The 21,576-nt window shown below is 47.6% G+C and overlaps 1 protein-coding gene across 2 annotated transcripts in view; it reads left to right on the plus strand.

Annotated features, from left to right (window-relative positions):
* Positions 1–20,975, plus strand: part of LOC126419288 (uncharacterized) — a 91,743-nt gene extending 70,768 nt beyond the window's left edge. The window contains exons 5-6 of one of the 2 annotated variants that reach the window (XM_050086451.1): positions 8,127–8,282; positions 20,757–20,975. In XM_050086451.1, the coding sequence (XP_049942408.1) occupies positions 8,127–8,282; positions 20,757–20,908 (308 nt within the window). In that variant the 3' untranslated portion in view covers positions 20,909–20,975. The remainder of the gene's footprint in view (positions 1–8,126; positions 8,283–20,756) is intronic. The other variant, XM_050086452.1, reaches the window with a different exon arrangement.
* Positions 20,976–21,576: the final 601 nt, after the last annotated feature.

Below are 21,576 nucleotides of genomic sequence, written 5' to 3' on the forward strand. Positions count from 1 at the left end.
AACACGTGGGGCATGAGGTCTCCACAGTACATCGATGTTGTCGCCAGTGGTCGGCGGAAGGTGCACGTGCCCGTCGACCTGGGACCGGACCGCAGCGACGCATGGATGCACGCCAAGACCGTAGGATCCTACGCAGTGCCGTAGGGGACCGCACCGCCACTTCCCAGCAAATTAGGGACACTGTTGCTCCTGGGGTATCGGCGAGGACCATTCGCAACCGTCTCCATGAAGCTGGGCTACGGTCCCGCACACCGTTAGGCCGTCTTCCGCTCACGCCCCAACATCGTGCAGCCCGCCTCCAGTGGTGTCGCGACAGGCGTGAATGGAGGGACGAATGGAGACGTGTCGTCTTCAGCGATGAGAGTCGCTTCTGCCTTGGTACCAATGATGGTCGTATGCGTGTTTGGCGCCGTGCAGGTGAGCGCCACAATCAGGACTGCATACGACCGAGGCACACAAGGCCAACACCCGGCATCATGGTGTGGGGAGCGATCTCCTACACTGGCCGTACACCACTGGTGATCGTCGAGGGGACACTGAATAGTGCACGGTACATCCAAACCGTCATCGAACCCATCGTTCTACCATTCCTAGACCGGCAAGGGAACTTGCTGTTCCAACAGGCCAATGCACGTCCGCATGTATCCCGTGCCACCCAACGTGCTCTAGAAGGTGTACGTCAACTACCCTGGCCAGCAAGATCTCCGGATCTGTCCCCCATTGAGCATGTTTGGGACTGGATGAAGCGTCGTCTCACGCGGTCTGCACGTCCAGCACGAACGCTGGTCCAACTGAGGCGCCAGGTGGAAATGGCATGGCAAGCCATTCCACAGGACTACATCCAGCATCTCTACGATCGTCTCCATGGGAGAATAGCAGCCTGCATTGCTGCGAAAGGTGGATATACACTGTACTAGTGCCGACATTGTGCATGCTCTGTTGCATGTGTCTATGTGCCTGTGGTTCTGTCAGTGTGATCATGTGATGTATCTGACCCTAGGAATGTGTCAATAAAGTTTTCCCTTCCTGGGACAATGAATTCACGGTGTTCTTATTTCAATTTCCAGGAGTGTACAATAGTCAGAATAAATGTTGGATATTGCCGAAACTTAATACTGAATGTTGTGAACCAGAAATATGTTATGATACCAATATATCGGTTTGTTTGTAATGTCTGGTTGGTTGGTTGGTTTTTGGGATTGAAGGGACCAGAATGCTATGTTCATCGATCCCTTTTTCCGAAATTTCAAATACCCACACAGAATAAAAACGAACAATGGAAAAGACGTCAGACGACACAGGACAAGAAAGGCTTAGACAGAGACCAGACAAAAGGAATTAAAATCACACAGAGTGCGACAGTGGTTGGCCGACCATAGAGACAAAAAAGGAAAAGCCAACCACCGAGAAATACATTAAAAACTCAGTCTAAAATCCTAGGCCAAAGGCCGGACTCAACACAAAAAAAGACAAACAGATGAAGTGATAAAAGACCCCTGCTGAATAAAAGGCAGACTAAGCCGGTCATGGCAGTGTCATCTGTTAAAAGGGCCGGGAGCGTATCAGGCAGCGCAAATGTCTGCCTGAGCACAGCTAAAAAGGGACGGGCCAACAAAATGTGGACCACCGTCAAAGCCGCCCTGCAGCGACATAGAGGCGGGTCCTCACGACGCAGTAAATAACTATGCGTCAGCCGGGTGTGGTCAATGTGGAACCCACAAAGGACAACTGAGTCCCTGCAAGTGGCCCGCATGGATGACCGCCACACAGTCGTCGTCTCCTTGATAGCATGGAGTTTGTTGTGCGTGGTCAGATCGCGCCATTCAGCGTCCCAAACCGCGAAAACTTTGCGGCGTAAGAATGCTCACAAATCAGTCTCTGGGAGGCCAACGTCCAGAGATGGTTTACTGGTGGCCTGTTTGGCCAGGCAGTCTACATGTTCATTGCTTGGTATCCCAACATGGCCTGGGGTCCACACAAAGACCACAGAGCGGCCGCAATGGGCAAGAGTATGGAGGGACTCCTGGATAGATAGCACCAGACGAGAGCGAAGGAAACTCTGGTCGATAGCTCGTAAACCACTCATGGAGTTGCTACAGATAACGAAGGGCTCACCTGAGCAGGAGCGGGTATACTCTAGGGCACGAAAGATGGCGACCAGCTCAGCAGTGAAACCGCTGCAGCCAGCCGGCAATGAATGTTGTTTGTAATGGTCCCCTAGAGTGACGGCATAACCGACACGACCAGCAACCATCGAACCGTCAGTGTAAACAACGTCAGAGCCCTGATACGTGGCAAGGATGGAAAAAAAGCGGCGGCGGAAGGCCTCTGGAGGGACTAAGTCATTCAGGCTCTGTGCCAATTCGAGCTGAAGGCGAGGGCGGGGCACACATCATGGGGCTGTACGCAGGGGGGGGGGGGGGGGGCGGAAAGGAGGTGGGAAACCCCTAAGCCCGGAGAGAAGCTCTCTGATGTGGACCGCGATCTTACAACCCGACCGGGGCCGACGTTCTGGGAGATGGACGACCGACTGAGGGAACAGGAGACGATAATTAGGATGCCCGGGCAAGCCACAAACATGCGTAGCATAAGCGACCAGTAAACGTTGGCGCCGTAACCGCAGTGGAGGGACACCTGCCTCCACAAGTATGCTGTCCACAGGGCTGGTCCAGAAAGCACCAGTGGCAAGTCGGATCCCACTGTGAAGGATTGGGTCCAGCACCCGCAACGCAGATAGGGATACTGAACCATAAGCCAGGCTCCCATAATCCAGACAGGACTGGATTAACGCGTGGTAGAGCCGTAAGATGGCCCAGGAGCTGTATCAGGGCAAGTGGCTAGGGCACTGTGGAATTCCCACTCAGTGAATGGGACATTGTGGGATTCAGGATGGCAGGTGTGAAATGAAAGGCTCCGACATTCCAACCACTCTTTACTGGAGCTGAAGGCCTGTGGGTAATTCACAGAAGTGAAACTAAGAGCAAAATTTTCTGCTAAGCGGTTTGCAATGATGTCAGAGTCAGTACAAACCGCTCCATTCATTGAGAGCGTAGGGATGCTGACAGGAGTCTGATAACCTCAGAGGCGCCTAATCTTGGCCCAAACCGGCGATTGAGAGATATGGAGGTCAATGGTCGAGATATACCGTTCCGAGCACACCCTCTTGTGTTGGCGAATGATACGATGGGCCCGCGCGTGGAGCCTTTTAAAGGCGATGAGGTTTTCTAATGAGGGATGCCCCTTGTGACGCTGGAGCGCCCGCCTGTGATCTTCAATCACCTCAGCGATCGCAGGCGACCACCAAGGCACAATCCTCCGCCGAGGGGACCCAGAAGAACGTGGAATGACTGATTCTGTGGCAGTAACGGTGCCGGTGGTGACCGAGTGAACCACCACATCAATGGCTTCATTAGAAAGAGGCTCAATAGCGGCAATAGAGGAGAACAAGTCCCAGCAGCCTTGTTCATAGCCCATCTGCAAGGGCGCACAGAAGAGTGACGCTGTGGCACTGACATAAAGATCGGAAAGTGGTCACTACCACACAGGTCGTCATGCACACTCTATTGGTAAGAGGCTAGGGCTGCAGATCGAAAGGTTGATTGCTGAGTAGATGCCATGTGCAACACTGAAATGTGTGAAGGCACCATCCTTTAAGAGGGAAAGGTCGAGCCTCAACCTGTTGCCACTGATCCACCCCACAGAGGTTTATGGGCGTTGAAGTCGCCTAGTAACAGAAAGGGGGGCGGCAATTGGGCTATCAGCGCAGCCTGGACATGCTGTGGGACATCACCATCCGGTGGAAGATAAAGACTGCAGACAGTAACAGCCTGTGGTGTCCACACCCGAACAGGTGTTTGTAGATGGATAGACTCGCTGTGAAGGGAGTGAAGGACATAGATGCAGACACCACCAGATACCCTTTCATAAGCTGCTCATTTCGTATAATAACCCAGATAGCCACGGAGGGCTTGGGTTCACATTGTCGGAAACCAAGTTTCTTGGAGAGCAATGTAGAGGAAAGGGTGAATGCTGATAAGTTGTCAGAGTTCAGCAAGATGGCGGAAGAAACCGCTGCAGTTCCACTGGAGGATGATATTGTCCATGGCTGAGAAAGACATGAAGGAACTGGGGACGCAGATTATGCCACTAGGTCACTTGCTACCATCGATTCAGTACCCGCACAAGTGACATCCATTGCGTCCGAGGGTCCAGCATGATCCAGATCATCAGCAGACGCCAGAATCTCAACCTCATCCTCAGACGCTGAGCTTGTAGGAAGTGGTGGGATGGGTGCCATCGCACTGTGCCTTTGGTGGTTCTTGCTGGGAGATCTTCGCTGGGTCAGTAGCAGGGACGGACGATGACCATGAGGCCCTACAACCAGTGACCGGTGGTTGTTTCAGCCACTTGTGGGTGTCCGCTTTTCTGCTGGTCTGAATTTGCGAAGGGAGGTCCCCAAGGGACCCCTTCCTGGCGAGAGGTGCCGAAGAAGTCTTACGCTTCTCCGGCTGGGAAGTGGGAACTGATGTCCCTGATGGTTAGGGGGGGGGGGGGGTGTTGCTCCTGAAGTAGATGGAAAAAGAGCAACAGGGAGTGAAGTGCCCCCCACAATCAAGGGGGCCGATGGATTCTGATGAATCATAGAGCCAACCATATGTGATGACATGGGAGATGGGAGAACCATTGTTGCAGCAGTGGCGTTGGTTGACGTCATTGGCACAGGATGTGGCCTCTCATATTTGTGCTTTGCTTTGGTGTAGGTCAGGCGGTCCAGGGTCTTATATTCCATGATCTTCCGTTCTTTCTGGAATGCCTCTTCCATTCTTTCTGGAATGCCCGACAGTCCGGCGAGCAAGGGGAATGGTGTTCTCCACAGTTAACACAGATGGGAGGCGGGGCACATGGAATATTGGGATGCGAAGGACGTCCAAAATCTCGACACGTGATGCCGGATGTACATCAGGATGACATATGCCCAAACTTCCAGCAATTAAAACACCGCATCGGAGGAGGGATATATAGCTTCACATCACAGTGGTAAACCATCACCTTGACCTTCTCGGGTAAGACATCACCCTCGAAGGCCAACATGAAGGCACTGGTGGCTACCTGATTATCCCTCGGACCACGATGGATGCGCCAGACGAAGTGAACACCTCGTCGTTCTAGGTTGGCGCGTAGTTCGTCGGACTGCAGAAGAAGATCCCTGTGGAATATAATACCCTGGACCATGTTTAAACTCTTATGAGGCGTGATGGTAACTGAAACATCCCCCAACTTGTTACAAGTGAGCAACCTCTGACTGGGCAGAGGATGCTGTTTTGATTAGAACTGTCTCAGAGCGCATTTTGGACAAGCCCTCCAACTCCCTGAACTTGTCCTCTAAATGCTCCACAAAAAACTTAGGCTTCGTCGACATAAATGATGCACCATCAACTCGCGTACAGATGAGGTACCGGGGTGAATAACGTGCACTGCCGTCTTTAGCCATACGTTCCTCCCATGGAGTGGCCAGGGAGGGAAATGATCTCTGATCATATTTCTTGCCATTGAGGTTAGTCCTCGATCGCTTAGAGGCTGCTGGTGGAGCCCCATCAGCGAGAGATGATGTACCACGCTTCATTGCGGGTCATCCACCCTGATGCCACCCACTCCAACGAGGAGCTCTCCCCATGGGCGCCACTCAGCCACAGCAAAGACCACCTGGTAGGATGGCCTTTGCCGGGAGTCCTGATGCCCCAGAGGTATAGGCATCTACTCCTCAGCATACGTGGGAGGTGGCAACTCAGGCATCAGCAGTGGGATCCCTGTATAGTCAGGGGGCTACCACCAAGAGGTTACATGACAACCCCACCACAATGGACTGGCTACCGTGCTGTATGTCGGGTGTCGAATATCCATGTATATCACGAGGGCGAAGATAGAAGTGCACAACGGAGGGAACTTATGCTACCTGAGAAACACTGCAGCTGATGTGACCGGAAGCTCGGTGTAAGTCCAACTCCATGACAAATCGGGTGTGCCAGATCTTAGGGCAAGATGGATTTAAGATGCAGCACGAAGGCGTCCTTTCCCGAATGGTACGCACTAACGGAAACTTTGGAAATGTAGCGGTGAAACCCCTTAGGGGACCATCACATTAAGGCTGAAACGTTGGAGACTCCTTTTAGTCGCCTCCTACGACAGGCAGGAATACCGCGGGCCTATTCTTACCCCCGAACCTGCAGGGGGGGTTTGTAATGTCATTCTTGCAGAAATAGTCTATGTTTCCATGGTGAGGGGCCAGTATGTGCAGTCTGTGGCAACCGTGTCACCTGTAAACATTGCAGCACTTGTGCTGTGCGTCATTTCGAGAGTTGTGTTGAAATAGGATGGTTCTGAAAACAACAACGTACGATCAGAGACTCTGTATACTCACTGCAATGTAGCCGGCCGAAGTGGCCGTGCGGTTAAAGGCGCTGCAGTCTGGAACCGCAAGACCGCTAGGGTCGCAGGTTCGAATCCTGCCTCGGGCATGGATGTTTGTGATGTTCTTAGGTTAGTTAGGTTTAATTAGTTCTAAGTTCTAGGGGACTAATGACCTCAGCAGTTGAGTCCCATAGTGCTCAGAGCCACTCACTGTAATAGGAGCATGTAACGTCACTGTGAATGAGTGGAACAATGGAACATGTTTCTAGCGACAGAATCAGTTGAGGATCATCACAGAAGTGGCCGCGGGAGAAAAACACTAGGTGTACAGGACCGATATCTGCGTATGACAGGAAGTAGATACCATCAACACAATGCAATACGTCTCCAAACTGCTGCAGGAGTGCAGGTGTCAACACAAACGATGCGATGTACGCTCCAGGAGCAGGGATTACGTGCCAGAAGGTCTCTCAAGGGATCTCCTCTACATAGGGTTCGGAGAGCGGCTCGTGTCGCATCGGCACGAAACCAGTCTTTGTGGACTAGGCAGCAGTGGGATACAACGCTCTTTCCTGATGAGACCCATGTCAGTCTCCATCCTGACACTGCTGATATGTGTGAGAGCAACGAGGACAAACTTTACACCCTAACTGCATCATAGACCGGTAACAGGGCGGTTCCTCTTGTGTCAATACGTGAGGGTATATCTGGTGTGAAGTATTGGGACGACATCCTTGCACGGGTGTGAACATATTGGAGCGCGATTCACGCTGATGGACGGCAGTGCACGTCCCAATCGTCAGAATATTGTTGTCACCTCTCTACTGGAGCAAAGAATAAGTAGGACGGAGCGGATTCCATATCCTCGAGGTCGTAGATGCATTGAGATTGTATCGGTGCAAATATAAACCGAGCTGTTTACAATCGTTCTGCCCCACTAGGATCTCAAGTGCCTCAGAGGCCGTTGTGGATGAACGGGGCAATATCGACAGGCTTATCTGGATAATTTGGTAAAGCGAATGCCTAACCGCGTTCAAAAATGTCTCCAGTTGCGAGGAAGGCCAGTTGGTTGACGACCAATGTATCACACAAGGTGACTCATGAAAATGTCGTGTTTGCGCTGGAATCTTTTGTGAGGTTTTGTTTTTGTTTTTTGTTTGTGTCTGTCAAATTTAAATGTGTTTAGTTTCGTTATTTTTGTTTTCTTAGTTGACTATAACGACAGACAAAATCAGGTTTGTTACCTGTCGTGTCAAGTGTTGACAATAAAGCCATATGCAACATTTATTTTGACCACTGTAGTACTGCACAGAACTCTTACTCGTTTCGCTGTACAGTACTTCACGCTCGGGCGGCCGCAGTGGGGTGGAGCGCGTCTCAAACAAACTTTGCTCATGAAAGTTTAAAAGCTATACTTTCAGAAGGTCATAACTTCGTACTGTTACAATTATTTTTTCCGTGGCAGCGACTGCTGGGGAAGGTAACTTGCTAGTGTGCTTTATTCTCATTAAAATATTAATTAAAGTTGGTGATATTTCCTTGTGAATGCAGAACGCAAACGAACAACGTTACGCTGAAGTGATGTCACAATTTCCGTTTGATGTTGGAGGCATCCGTAGTGCACTACGCTCACGCCACAGGTATCCCCGCTGATAGTACTTTACGCTAGCTCGCTGTAGCCCCGGCCGCTCGTGCACTCAGGACTTTGCTGTTGGCAGGTAACGTGACGGCGCAGCTGCGGCTGGAGTCAGAACGCGTGCAGAGGGAGTGCCACGTCCACTGGAGACCCCAGCGCTTTGCACTGGAGGTCCTCAGCCTGGGCTCCGCGCAGCTCAACTTCGGCGACCCCCTCATGATCGGTGCACTCAGTCTGGGTACGTTTCATACACTCTTAATTATCCAACCATCGTCGTACAACGCAACGTAACTGTACTTTACAATGATACTGCCGCGGCGTAATGCGGGTCGCCGGTTCAAACCCGATTACCAGCAACTAACTAGTATTCGTCGTTTCTGGAATTCTCTTGAAATTTCTTATATTTGTAAAGTTTCTATGTTCTGAAATATTCGAAGTTTGCATAAATACCAGCATTATGAGATGTTCGATGTTCGCATGAAGAGCTGCATTCTCCATCCAGGAGCTCAGTTCTGTTGTGGCTGTACCTTGGTGTCAGAAATAAACGTGAATTCAGTCCTATATGTCGTTCTCCACTGACGACCCTGCCTTCGGATTCTTGCTTGCTTGTAGTTTCGGCGTAGCACTGTTTGGTGGAGACGCCAGGTACTTCAAAACATCTACATTACTATCTACATTCCAACTAGGCTATGTGAAAGCCGTGGCCTACATGGACAAAAGCCGAAATACTAAAATACTTATACTCTGAAGACCTGTGCATTTCAAAACCTCAGTAAGTCAGTATCACATCAGGCATCCAGCGGTGTTTTCCGCGGACACTCGGCAGCACCCTACGAAATGACAAAGTCGACCAAGTTGCCAAATATGACAGATGGAATGACATGATTTGTTTACCAAACGTATACTTCAGCTTGGACGGCACAGCCCAACAGTGGTTCGAGAACAATGAAGAGAGCAACAAGCCCGCTTAACGGAAGAACAGTTGAAGAACAGGGCCCAGCATCATGTGCAAACGACACAGTCTTACATGCACAGTGGTTCGGCCCTATGCTTCGTCTTGAATCCGAGTACGAAAGAAGTCGACAAAATTGCACACAGGATGGAAGGAGTCGCAGAAGATGTCTTCCAAGCTTTCCTGGCGAAGTACGGCACGACGACAAGGGAATTCATCAAGTGGTGCCAGCGAATAGCAGAAATTCAGCAGAAGACATTCCCATGAACGAGGTATTACGGACTGCCGAACGTGGTCCCTAAGGCAGTTGTGCAGGACTACCATGAGCTCGCCTCTCTCAGACTTCAGATAGTAAGGGAAGAGATACAAACAGTGTATGGCCGCCAGAAATGTCGGACCGAGTACGCGAGAGATAACAATCAGCAACGTCGACACCAGACTTCAGGAGGTAATATAGACTGTTGAAGAAGGGTATCGATCTATGACACCTATCTCCGCCACTAGCAGAAAGCGCCATCAAATGACAACCCAGCGTCGGCCAACTCAGGCACAGCTTCCTCATCAAGTAAAACGCCCACAAATGAACACCGATTTGTAGCACATGTAACAACAGGCTGATACGTTTTCACTGCGGGCATCCTGGACGCGTCGTCCGCCACTGCAGACAGGCGAGACGAGTGTTTGACGGCTGTTATTCTGCTAGACGTCAACCATCACAACAGTCCTACCCATGCCAGTCGACTGCAGACGATTATAGTCAACATATGGGAGAAAGTCCACTGCCGTACCCTGGATGATTTCGCTCCCAATAAGGTCACAGTCATTTCCCGACACTGTACTGTGGTAGAAGTCACTCGCCGACTTCAAGGAAAGTGAGAGGGGCTACAATCTATGAAGGTGATGTCGACCTGGGTGAAAATCCCCCATGGGTAACAGTCACCAACATGTGCACTAAATCGGCCTGATGTCATCGTCGACGCGCAACCTAGCTGATTCCGGGGCTTATTTTTCTATAATATTGAATGCTTATTGTCGCTAGATAAACAAGACTACATTCCGTGACAGAAGGTGAACAGCCACAACTCATCCCTAAATGTATGTGCGTAGTGATAGGTGAAAAAGCCGGATAAGGTAACTTAGTGTCATCAGCAAAGAATTCTCCTCCGCTACCACAACAGGCAATACAAGGAAGGAAGCTACAGTCGAACTGCCAATAGGATCTGGCCTGACAGAGGAACAACGTCGGCGAATGACAGCTGCTGTGCGTCAATTTTCAGATGCTTTCAAATCAGGAGTGGCGAAACGACGGACCAAGCAGCCCTTGGTAGAATACCATGTCAACACAGGGCCGCACGGGGCAACCGTGCGGTCTGTGGCTCCTTGCCACGGTTCGCGCGGCTACCCCCGTCGGAGGTTCGACTCCTCCCTCGGACATGAGTGTGAAAAGTTAGATTATGTAGTGTGTAAGCCTAGGGACCTATGACCTCAGCAGTTTGGTGCCATAGTAACATACTACAAACAAAATATCAACGCAGGTGAGTGATAATCCACTAATTATCCAGCTGGCTGAAGAACAGATAATCTAGGAGGGTGTGGAGGAGATGCTGCAAAATGACATTATCGAACCTACAGAGAGCTCTTAGCCATCTTCTGTGATCCTCCTCAGGAGGGAGGATGGCACAGGGCGTTTCTGCATCGACTGCTGACGACTGAACAGAATCGTCAACGACGATGTCTACCTACCCATTGCTGCATACTGATGACACGCCAGACCACTTGAAAGGAGCAAAATGTTTCTCAGCTATGGAAATGTAGGCAAGCCACTGGCAGGCTGATCGATGAAATACTATCTTCACGACTCCTGACACCCTCCACGTATTTAAAGTTATGCCGTTTGGATTGTGTAACTCTCCAGCCATCTTGGAATATATGATAGACAACCTGCTTCTTCGCCATAAATGGACGACGTGTCTTTGTTGTCTGGATAACATTTTCGTTTTTCCGAAGACATTTGGAGAACATCTAAGCCACCTGAAAACAGTTTTAAAATGAGTTCAAACCACAAGTATCCCCCTGAATCTGAAAAATTACCTCTTTATGGAAATACAAATCTTGGGACATACAGGTAATTGCGAAGGAGTCCGTTCCAGTCTAGAGAATGTAAGTGCAATCACAGATCTTCAGCCACCCAGAATATTCATGGTATGACAAGTCTTCTCCAAATGAATGTGGTTGTACTACCGGCGATTCATAAAGGACTTCTGTACCAAGACACGTCCCTTGCAATAACAGCTGCAAAAGGCAATAGACTTTTATGGAATGAGGTGCAGAAAAGGTCTTTCCTCGTCCTTAATGAGGCAATAACATCATCTCCAGTTCTAACATCGTATAATGAGACAGTGAAAGAATTTATCAGTAGCCGTTTTGGTACAGGTGAAATTCTAGTAGAAATTCAGCAAGGTGCTGAAAACGTGCTAGCTTACTCTTCCAGATAACTCTCCAAGACGAAATGCTCTAACACCGAGAAACAGTGCCTTGCAACTGTGTGGACCATCAACGAGTCCCGGCCGTATTTATTTGGCAAACCTTTCACCACTGTGATGGACCGCCTTTCTCTCTGCTAGCTGACTAGCATGAAGGATCCGTCTGGGGAATCTGGTACCAATTCCGCCCTCAGCAGCGCCATTCCACCGAACTGGAATCAACCTCCTTCGGAGGGTCCTGAAGCCGACAAACGCGAATCCATAGATTCACTGATTATCTCGCCCACTGTGTGTCACTAGAGCTGTGGAGTATTGCAAAGTTCCTTGTAAAAGACGTTACTTTGAAACATGGAAAACCCCGTGTGATGATCTCCGATCTCTGAAAAATTTTCCAGTGGACAGTGGTATCAGAGATGATGTCACGTTGCTGTATCGCTCACAGGATGCCACGGCCTTTGATCCACAGACGTATGGCCTCAGATAACGCTGGAAGATATACTCTCGATGTCGAACAGAGAGACTGGGATACAGTGCTGCCCCTCATGATGTTCACAAACAGCAGAACGAGTTCTTTCCGCTGCATGGTCGCGAGGCTGCAACGACAATGGATAGTGTTCCCGTTTCAACTGGACGACTCGGGATGCCTACGTGAAATACTTCATTTTCGCGACCGAAGATACAAGACAGCTAGCTCGCATACAGTCCCTGGACGCCGTGGTAAGGGACCGAAAGCGCTACAGTGTCTAGCACCAACCAGTGAGATACAGTCCAGGAGGCTTGGTTTTGATAATGACGCATATGCGGAAAGTAGGGATATCGGAAAAGCTACTAGAATGCTACTTTCGGTCTTATCATATCATTCATTCCTTGTCGGACGTGACACAGGGAGTCGAGAATTATGACACTTCATCTAGGAGACAAAAGCGGAGAGATGTCGTCCTCTGTATGAAACCCTGCTACAGTCCAGACACGCACATCAACGAGGAGACATTCAAGGAAACGGAAGAACCACTCGACAATCGCTAAACTTCGACGAAGAGGTTACTTTCGACGCTAATCTTAGTGAAAAGGATGTAACAACACGACTAGAACGCGAGGATCCGCCAACGTCGCCATACAGATGATCGTTGACGTGGTGCTGCAGTCGGCTCCATTGAGAACAACGGATCGATGATTGCGCAGCAGAGGTAACGTGCGATGTGTTATGCCGAACGCAGTGCGGTGTGGTGGCTGGCACCGCTGGCTGACGTGCTGCGGGTAGCCACTTTTAAAGCCGACCACCACATTGTTGTTGAAATATCTTACGTTTGCAGATTCAGAAGTACTCGAAGTGTCTGTGAACACCAGTATTCTGGAGTAGTCGATGTGTGTTGTTGTTGTACAGTGGTTTTAGTAATAAACGTCTTTTGACTTCTAAGTGTTGTATTTCGGTCACGACACTGCCTTCGAATTTCATTGTGCGTTTCAACGTGACAACAGGACCGCTTGCCTTATAAGAAAACCACGCTTTGCGGTGCTATTGAGGAAAGCTGTTGAGGCCGGCTGCGGTGGCCGAGCGGTTCTAGGCGCTTCAGTGCGGAACCACGCGACTACTACGGTTGCAGGTTCGAATCCTGTCTTGTGCATGGATGTGTGTGATGTCCCTAGCTAGGTTAGTTAGGTTTAAGTAGTTCTAAGTTCTAGGGGACTGACCTCCCATAGTCCTCAGAGCCATTTGAACCATTGAAAGCTATTGAGACGCTTATAATAATGTTATCTGTCAGGCTTTTTCGGCGCAGTTGATTAATAGTGTGTTGTCGGGTGTGCTGCCGAGTTATTGTTTAAGCCGTACACATTCATTTTTCGAGATGCGATCCAGGTGCTGTTTTGCAGTTATGTGTACTTGTTGCCTGGAAGCCACCCGGCAGCAAGGACACTAACAGCTCAACTCGCATATTTGAGTCGGGTGTCGAAATATGAATGCATAGAATGAAAAAGATAACTGGCAGAACACTCGGAAGCACACGATTAATTAGAATAATGATAAACTGACACTTTCTTTCAACTCTTCTTAAGTGCTGTGAGTCACGCATTTACCGTGTAGTTAGAAGTTATCGTTCCACGTGTCAAGTGGCGAAAAGTAATAAAAGTAAAGAATACCGATAACATTTTTGTTTGTATTTAGGTGCAAGACTGAATCAGAGCAGTTTAACTATCATTGTGACTGGTAGCGTTGTATCATGATGTGTCATAGAACTGCTGCATCTACTGCTTCAGTATGAATACTGATTATAAAATAATTCTGTACAAGACTCATGTGCCACTTCCGATTAATAGCAGGCTCTCGTTCTATTTCTTAATACGTATTACAGCATTTCTATCTGAGAAAATCATATAGGCAATTATTAACGAAATCTTCATTTTCCAGGCAATAAAATAGAATGTACGTGTAAGCCAGGATTCTCAGTATTAAGAACTGTGTGTATTACAGTCGTTGGCCTGATGATAAGAGGAGGCGTTTGTGTTGTAGTGCTATCAGCAGCTCAAGCATGGGACAGTAAGTCCGTAGTGTGGCTACTGCTAGTCTCGGACCAGTGGTGCCACATTTTGTACCATCCCGCGTCGTTGGTGTGAGACAAGCAGTAGCTACACTAGGGAATTACTGTCCCACATGTGGACTGCTGTTAACACTACAACGCCTGCGTTTGGAGTTCTGCGATCACCAGTTAGCGTGGACTGCTGAAGAGTGACGTCGCACTCTGTTCAGTGATGGATCACAGTTCTGCACAGCCCCAGAGTGTTACGGCGTAAAGTCAAGCGCCGGCACGCAAGTCGGGAACGATAGAGAAGAGATGGCTGTGAGAAGACGTCAACCAATCGCACACTCACCGACCCCTCTCCAAGACGACAACGCGACAGCAGCGGCCCCTACGTGAAGAAGACATGCGCCGCGACCGACTGGCGACGCCCCAGTTGAAAAGCTGCTTCAAGATAGGCACTTGTATAGAAGCATCAACCCTAGATACTACACTTGTGCTGTCTACGTAGCACAAACTTGTGATTACTTATTTCATTTGTTACATTTTGCTTGCGAAACATCTGTGCAATTGCAAAAGTTAAGTATTGTTTCTAATATTATTGCAATAAAACCCGCTAATACGATTTGTTTCATATGTTTGTCTACGAACCGAGTACACAGGTTTCCTAGACGCCACATATTTGACGACGAGCATGGAGACGTAATACAGAGGAGTGTTGACGACGAGCAGTGAGCCATTATCCAGTGTTTTGGAGAGCCACAGCAGTGTAGTTCCTGGTGCTGGTGTGGCGAACCATTGAGCATGCCTTGATACTTCAAGTTAGGGGCGGCAGGAATTCAGAGAACGCTGACGGCGCAACGATACGCCACAGAACTCCTCGGTCCTCATGCTGCTATCTTTCATAAGACTGTTTCGCGGTGCTGTTTTCCAGTACAAGTCTAGTACATACATGGCATGTGTCTCTGTGAAGAGCCTGTCTGATGCTGAGGTCCTCCCATAACCAGCGAGATACCAAAATATGTCACCGATAGAATATGTGTTGTATCAGCTCAGACGTCAAAACCGTTCTGGTCTCAGCATTCCAGAGCCAGCTAGAACAGTTGCAAGCCAGCTTGCCTCAGAAGAGGAAGTAATGGTTTTATGATAGTCTTCCGAACTGGATGAAGATGTGCATCGGGACTAGAAGGGGTGCTGTGTCATACTGATAACGGGTCTCGAACTGCCGAGTTGACATCTCCCCTTCTGACAGCCGCAGCTCATCGCAACTACTGCACAGAAAGGACCCCAGATCCATTACCCAAAACCCAGTCAATTACAACCTGGACCTCGATTCACATCTCAGGCTACGGGTGTGGATCATAAAAGGCATGCACACACAGCAGGATTACTGTCGACTGTTCCTCTGTTTTAAAATTTTGTGACTAAAGCTTTATCGCTTGATAGTTGCCGAAACATAGGTCAAAAGACTTCATTTTTGCGACCGAGGATTGTTATTCCTTTAGTTTTACATCTACCTGTGCTTTTGGGGGAAAACACTCTTTGCCCCAGGGGTCAGTCTGAAAGTCAGCAACAGTTGGTGATGGGGAACTAATCACCCTGTGGCTTGTATTGATTGTTACACACACCGCACCCTACGATATCATTAGCTAAACTTACGAGTCCTAATGATTGTTAAAGCAACTGCTATCGCCGTCGAAACCAACCGAGATCAAAAACCTTTGTAGTGAGGTTCAAGTCACCTCATGACATGGAGATCAATGATTCTGCAGTGTTGTTATCCCTTCCATGTATTATTTTTATCGGAGAAGACTCAAAGCAAAACTGCTGCGGGGCAGAGAATTACCATATGTCTTAGAGTAACATCAGTCAACTATTATTGGCCTCCAAGAGCCAACTTTCTGCGCATCTCGAAGATAACCGCAAGTGCTCGATATGAGCCTGGTCAAAGAAAGGGCTTCTGCACATCATCACAGCGGAAGTAACGAACGCCTTCCATTAATCGGTAATATTTCTTATCGATGCCGAAGCCATCTTCTTTGCAAGGAGGAGCACTAACACAAGCAACACCAAATGCAACTATTTCAGGAATGTCTCTCTGCGGACGTTGCAAATTTACCTAACCCAACAGCCTTGCGCACCAAAAGCCGTAATGCACAGATACTCCAATAAAGATTTCAGATGGTGATAAATCAATTCGTCGACTGGGCGACTAACTTTCAATCCAAAGAAGATACAGCCTATCGTTATTACAAAGAGGGTGGTACCAGTAGCTCTGTCGCCGATCTTGGTGTAGGTAACAGCCGTAAAACAGCCATCATTTGCCTCATGCCTCGGCGTCTCTCTGGACAGATATCTTAAGTGTGGCCAACACAAAGAAGAATATGTGGCAGGGTTTTTGGAGGCTTCGGTGATCGATATCCAGTGCTCGACACTCCACTCTACGCTGCTTGTCCATGCTGCTGATGCTATACAGAAAGCCTTGAATGCATTATCCAGTACTTGCTTGGGGAAATAATGCCGACACCCGTATCAGACCACTGCATACCATCCATAACAGGGTTCTTCCTCGAGACTATCCATCGCGAGAAGTGTACCTACTGGATGATGCACCATGGTCAAAAGAACGGCATCGAGAAAATACAAGGAAATTCTACAAACAGGCTTCTTGCTCCGGCGATATTATACATAAGCAAGGGATTGGAGAAAAGAGCAGGTCACGCACATTTTCAAGAATGGTCGTAGGACAGAGGCACATTATTATAGGCCTACACCACTGCCATCCATCTGTTGTGGAATTATAGAACTTATTACCTTCAACATGATGTCCGCAAACAGAGAACTTGGGAAACTCAGCTTGCTCTGTTCCTGTATCAGATCCACAGTGCTATAGCACTCAGGTTGATGTCATGTTCCTAGACTTGAAGAAGGAATTTCACTACGTCTTCCATTGCAATGGACAAGCGCTTACAATTCGGCATTCTATAAATCAAATTTGGAAAGTAAGCAAGTCAATGTGGCATTTGTTATAAATTTTATGGAAGAAACGAAATAAAATTATGAGGATGATTCGAATGAAAACCTTAAAAGTTCCACAAAATCTCGAAAAATATGGTGCTGTCGTTGCAGCATGTGCAGGAGCGGTGAAGGAAGTGCTAAGTCCATGACGATCCACAAAACTGTAACACCTACCAACTCCACCGTTAAAGCCTCTTAAGTTCCACTGTAGCGCTGGCTTACAAGCGTGTATTTGAATCATTTTTGTATTAATTCCAACGCCATTTTGACGGTGTCCTTGAATCCAATTCATCTTCTAGTTTTAGCCATTTTGCATTCAGTCTTCTATTTGCAAATTTAGTCTTCTTCATTTTTTCAGTTCTTCTTTACTAGTCCGCCAATCGCGAATGATTTTTTCTGTTGGAGGAGGTCCTAAATGCCGCTCAGCTGCTGTTTCCATGTTCTTCTGCATTTGCTGTTACTTTCAATTTATAGCCCGCATCATATGAAAACCTTTTATTTTTTTCCATTTCGAAAGTAGCCACTAACAATAACCGATTACAAAAATCACGTTCAGTTCAAGTTCACTGGTATTGTAGACTGTAACGATTCGTCATAGTTCATATAGTGTTCTGGGTTTGTGATGACTGGGCGGGAGAGCCACAGTTTTAGCGAACTTGTGAATCCTCGCGTCTCATGTTCGAAGCATCTGTGCACTGCTGCTGCCAATTGAATCAAATGTTGCCAGACAGAGAAAGGTTTCTCGCGGCATCGAATGTACGGGGTGTTTTACTAAATGTGTTTGCCTCTGTAAGTTACGAAGTAATAGGCGACGGTAATATTTATTGCGGTAGGTCACCATAAGAGACGTTACACTGCGGAGCTATGAACATAATTTATTGTGTTATTATCCAAAGAGTTACAGCAAAAAGATACAATTTTTAAAATGGAACAATTGTTGTTTATATCATGCACTGGAATCAGTAGCATCAGCTATGAATACATCAATTTAGATTATACTCCTATTTAGTTTGGGAACTACAAACCTTCAAAGTTTCACGGACAGATACCACACACGCTGCGCATAACGCGATGCGCCTTCTAAATGTGGTGCGGCCGAGTTGTAACGCCGCCGGTGTCACGGAGCGAGAAGCTTCCTCGAGGCGCTGTTGGACTGCCGTCTGTCGCCGCTCACGGCCGTATACCCGACAGTTCGAGGCACACAAACAAACGGGGCTCAATATACCACAGTTACCGACATCGGATGAAGATGGCATACACGAACAACGAGTACGTTGACTTACTGCTGATGCTCGGCGAGTGCCGACACGATGCCACTGAAGCAGCCATGTCGTACGCTTTGAGATATCCTAGGCGAAGAGCTCCGGCAGCCATTACGTTCTTACGTGCCAAACAACGACTCCGGGAAACAGGCAGCTTGGTAATGCGCCGCAGTAACAGACGAAAACTGCAAGAAGTGAGGAGACGGAGGTGTTTGTTTTAGCTGCAGTACACCACGATCCTCATGTCAGCTTACGAGCCGTTGCTGCAGTCGCTAGTGTCAGTCTCACATCTGTGTGGCGGATAGTACACGGCCACAGGTTTCATCCGTACCGCCTGTCACTGATGCAGGAGCTGCATGGGAACGACTTCCGTGCGAGAGTTACATTTTGTGAATGGGCCATCCGTAATTTCACGTGGAGTCTTTACAAGGTGTTATGTTCTCTTATGAGTCCACGTTCACAAATTATGGTGCAGTGAATCGCCAATAACGTGCACTACTGGGCCGCAGACAATCCTCGGTGGGTACGACCTGTCGACCGTCAACGTCGGTGGTCTATTAATATATGGTGTGGAATCCTTGGGGATGAAATCATCGGTCCACACAACTTCCCAGGTACACTGACAGGTGAGTTACATCGCGCGTCTACAGTCGACAGTTTGGGCGGTCTCCTTGAACATGAGTACATATGTGGATGCAGCACGATGGTCACCCAGCCCATTCTGCGCGTTCTGTTGCGGAAGAACTAAACAACAGGAAGGTGGTCGGGGTGCCATGGTCCTCATTCATGGCTCGCAAGGTCGCCCGATTTTGTGGGGATATCTAAAGGATCGTGTTTACGTCACTGAGATCACATTCCCAGATGATCTAAAACGGAGCATCGGGGACGCATGTTGCTCCGTGACACCGGCGATGTTACATCTCGTCCGCATTGCATTGTGCATTCAGAAACATGGACACACATTTGAACATCTCATTTACATCAACTTCCCACCGCCAGAACATCCATCACCCACAACACAGCCATGTATTATGCACAGCGTGTGTTATCTGCCCATGAAACTTTGAAGGGTTGTAGCTCCCAAACTAAAAGTGATACGAATGTAATATAATTTGATGTATATACAGCTAGTGTTACTGAGTCCAGTGCGTGATAGAAACAACTATTGTTCCATTTTAAAAATTGTATCTTTTTGCTGTAACTCTTTGGATAATAACACAATAAACTATGTTCTTAGCTCCGCAGACAGTGTAACGTTTCTTATGGTGACCTACCACAATAAATATTACTGTCGCCTATTACTTCGTAACTTACAGAGGCAAACACATTTAGTGAAACACCCTGTATGTCCATTTTTAAGACTGGTGGGAATTTTAAAGCAAACACTGGACATTTTTACATTAATTTCGAGTATAAGATATATGTGAATTCTGGAGTCAATTTTTCGAAGGAAAAAGTGCGTCTTATAGTCTGTAAAATACGATAATAGGTTCCTCACCATAGGTCTTTCACAGAATTTTATGAGCCTCAGCCGTAGATTTCTTCATGTTAAAGCAGAAAATTAAAACTGCACAAAAGATGAGAATTGGGCTCGTAAGTTGACACATTCAATCGAGAATAACTTTACGATGCAATCACAAGTCGATTAATATTCTGATGGATTTACATTTACAAATACGTAAGCTTATTGTATGGAAATTACTACGTATCTTCTGCACCACCAATTGCCGATGCTGCCATCTATTGCAAAACGGTGGAAGAAAATATTTTAACTATATGACGTCTTGTATGTATTTCAGACAAGTGAATATAGCTACATAGTTAGAGCTGTGCAACGTCAGAAAGGACGAGATAAAAGGATAGTCTACGAGTAATCCAAGCTACGGCAGACATCGTGGCAGGTTATTGCCATGCCACCAAGTTTATTACTATTTGTGACTTCGTTTAGAGAGGCCCCGGTAATGGGGAGCCACCAGAGAAACGTAATGTTTACCTTTTATGAACTGCAGTTATATTTCAAACTGAACATTAGTACTAATATTGCTTAGCTTTCATGGGACTTACATCAAGTAGCAGTCTGAGTACAAACTGAAGACACAGCAGTGCTTGTGGTGGTGGAAGCGGCATTTCTCGGAAGAACGCCTTACCTGTCGTACAGGTGTCCCGTCCAGCAGTACACTGCAGCGTGCGGTGATTTATGTAGAATTCCTTCATATGCTTATCTTCAGTTAGTATAGCTACTAATTTCTGTTTCCGTGTATTGCCAACAAGTTTATTGGAAAATATGCACTCCTTGGAGTATCCGAACGCTGCACTGCCACTAATTTAAAACACGCGTTATGGAATGGGCGGTACAGCATTGGGGAACGTCCTGTAGGTGCTTCTTGTGATGTAGTGACGCAGAGGGAGTGAGCACTCACCTCAGTTTACCAACAGGCAGATCTTTCCGATAATAAGCAACGACGCCTTTTCTTTGACTAGGCTCCAACTTCAGCCAGCTGGTGAACGACAATTGGAGAGAATTTTGGACGGTGCTGAAGCCGACCTTCCAGGAGAGGTTCGGACTGCTCTTCTTGGAATTCGCCCTCAAGGTCTTCCAGAAAGTCCCACTCGACGACGTCTGCCCGCGGTAAGAGGAGCCGGCTGGCGGCGCCAAGTGTAACAGGTTCTCTGTGGCTCCTGCACTGTACGTATCTTCAATAAAGCTAATATCCGAGCTGTTTGTCTTTACTGTTTACTGTTTTGCCACCGCGTGCAACCCAACAGAAGGTGTACATTCTGTAAGTAACATTATGAAAAGCACCAGTTTGCTTTTCATTTATTGTAATGTTGTTCTACCAAGAACCGACGAAAGATTCTGTTAACATAACATTTTTATGTTCAGTATCGACGGATACTTATTGGAAACGTGTTTTCAGTGAAGTTGTGATGTAAATTAGACATCTAAACACCTGTAGTGAAGCTGTGATGTAAATTAGACGTTCAAAACATACAAGTACTTACGAGATTGTATTGACTGTGGCTCCAGAAAAAGAAAAAAGAAAGATCATTAATATTTATATGTTCCATATCGTCAAATACTTATTGGAAACGTGGGTTGAATATATAAAGTTATCACACTCTTTTATCGATCGCAGGTTTCCCATTGTGATTTTCATCCGTAGTTAGAAGACTGCGCGAATTAAGAATGTAAATTGTACATCTGGGATTTAGAAGCATATTCCACTAAGGGAAAGATAGATACGGCCTCCAGGAAAATAAAAGAGAACTTTGGAGAAAACAGAAGCAGCTCAATGACTAT

This window comes from Schistocerca serialis, chromosome 9 (genome assembly GCF_023864345.2).
Source record: "Schistocerca serialis cubense isolate TAMUIC-IGC-003099 chromosome 9, iqSchSeri2.2, whole genome shotgun sequence".
Taxonomy (NCBI): Eukaryota; Metazoa; Arthropoda; class Insecta; order Orthoptera; family Acrididae; genus Schistocerca; species Schistocerca serialis.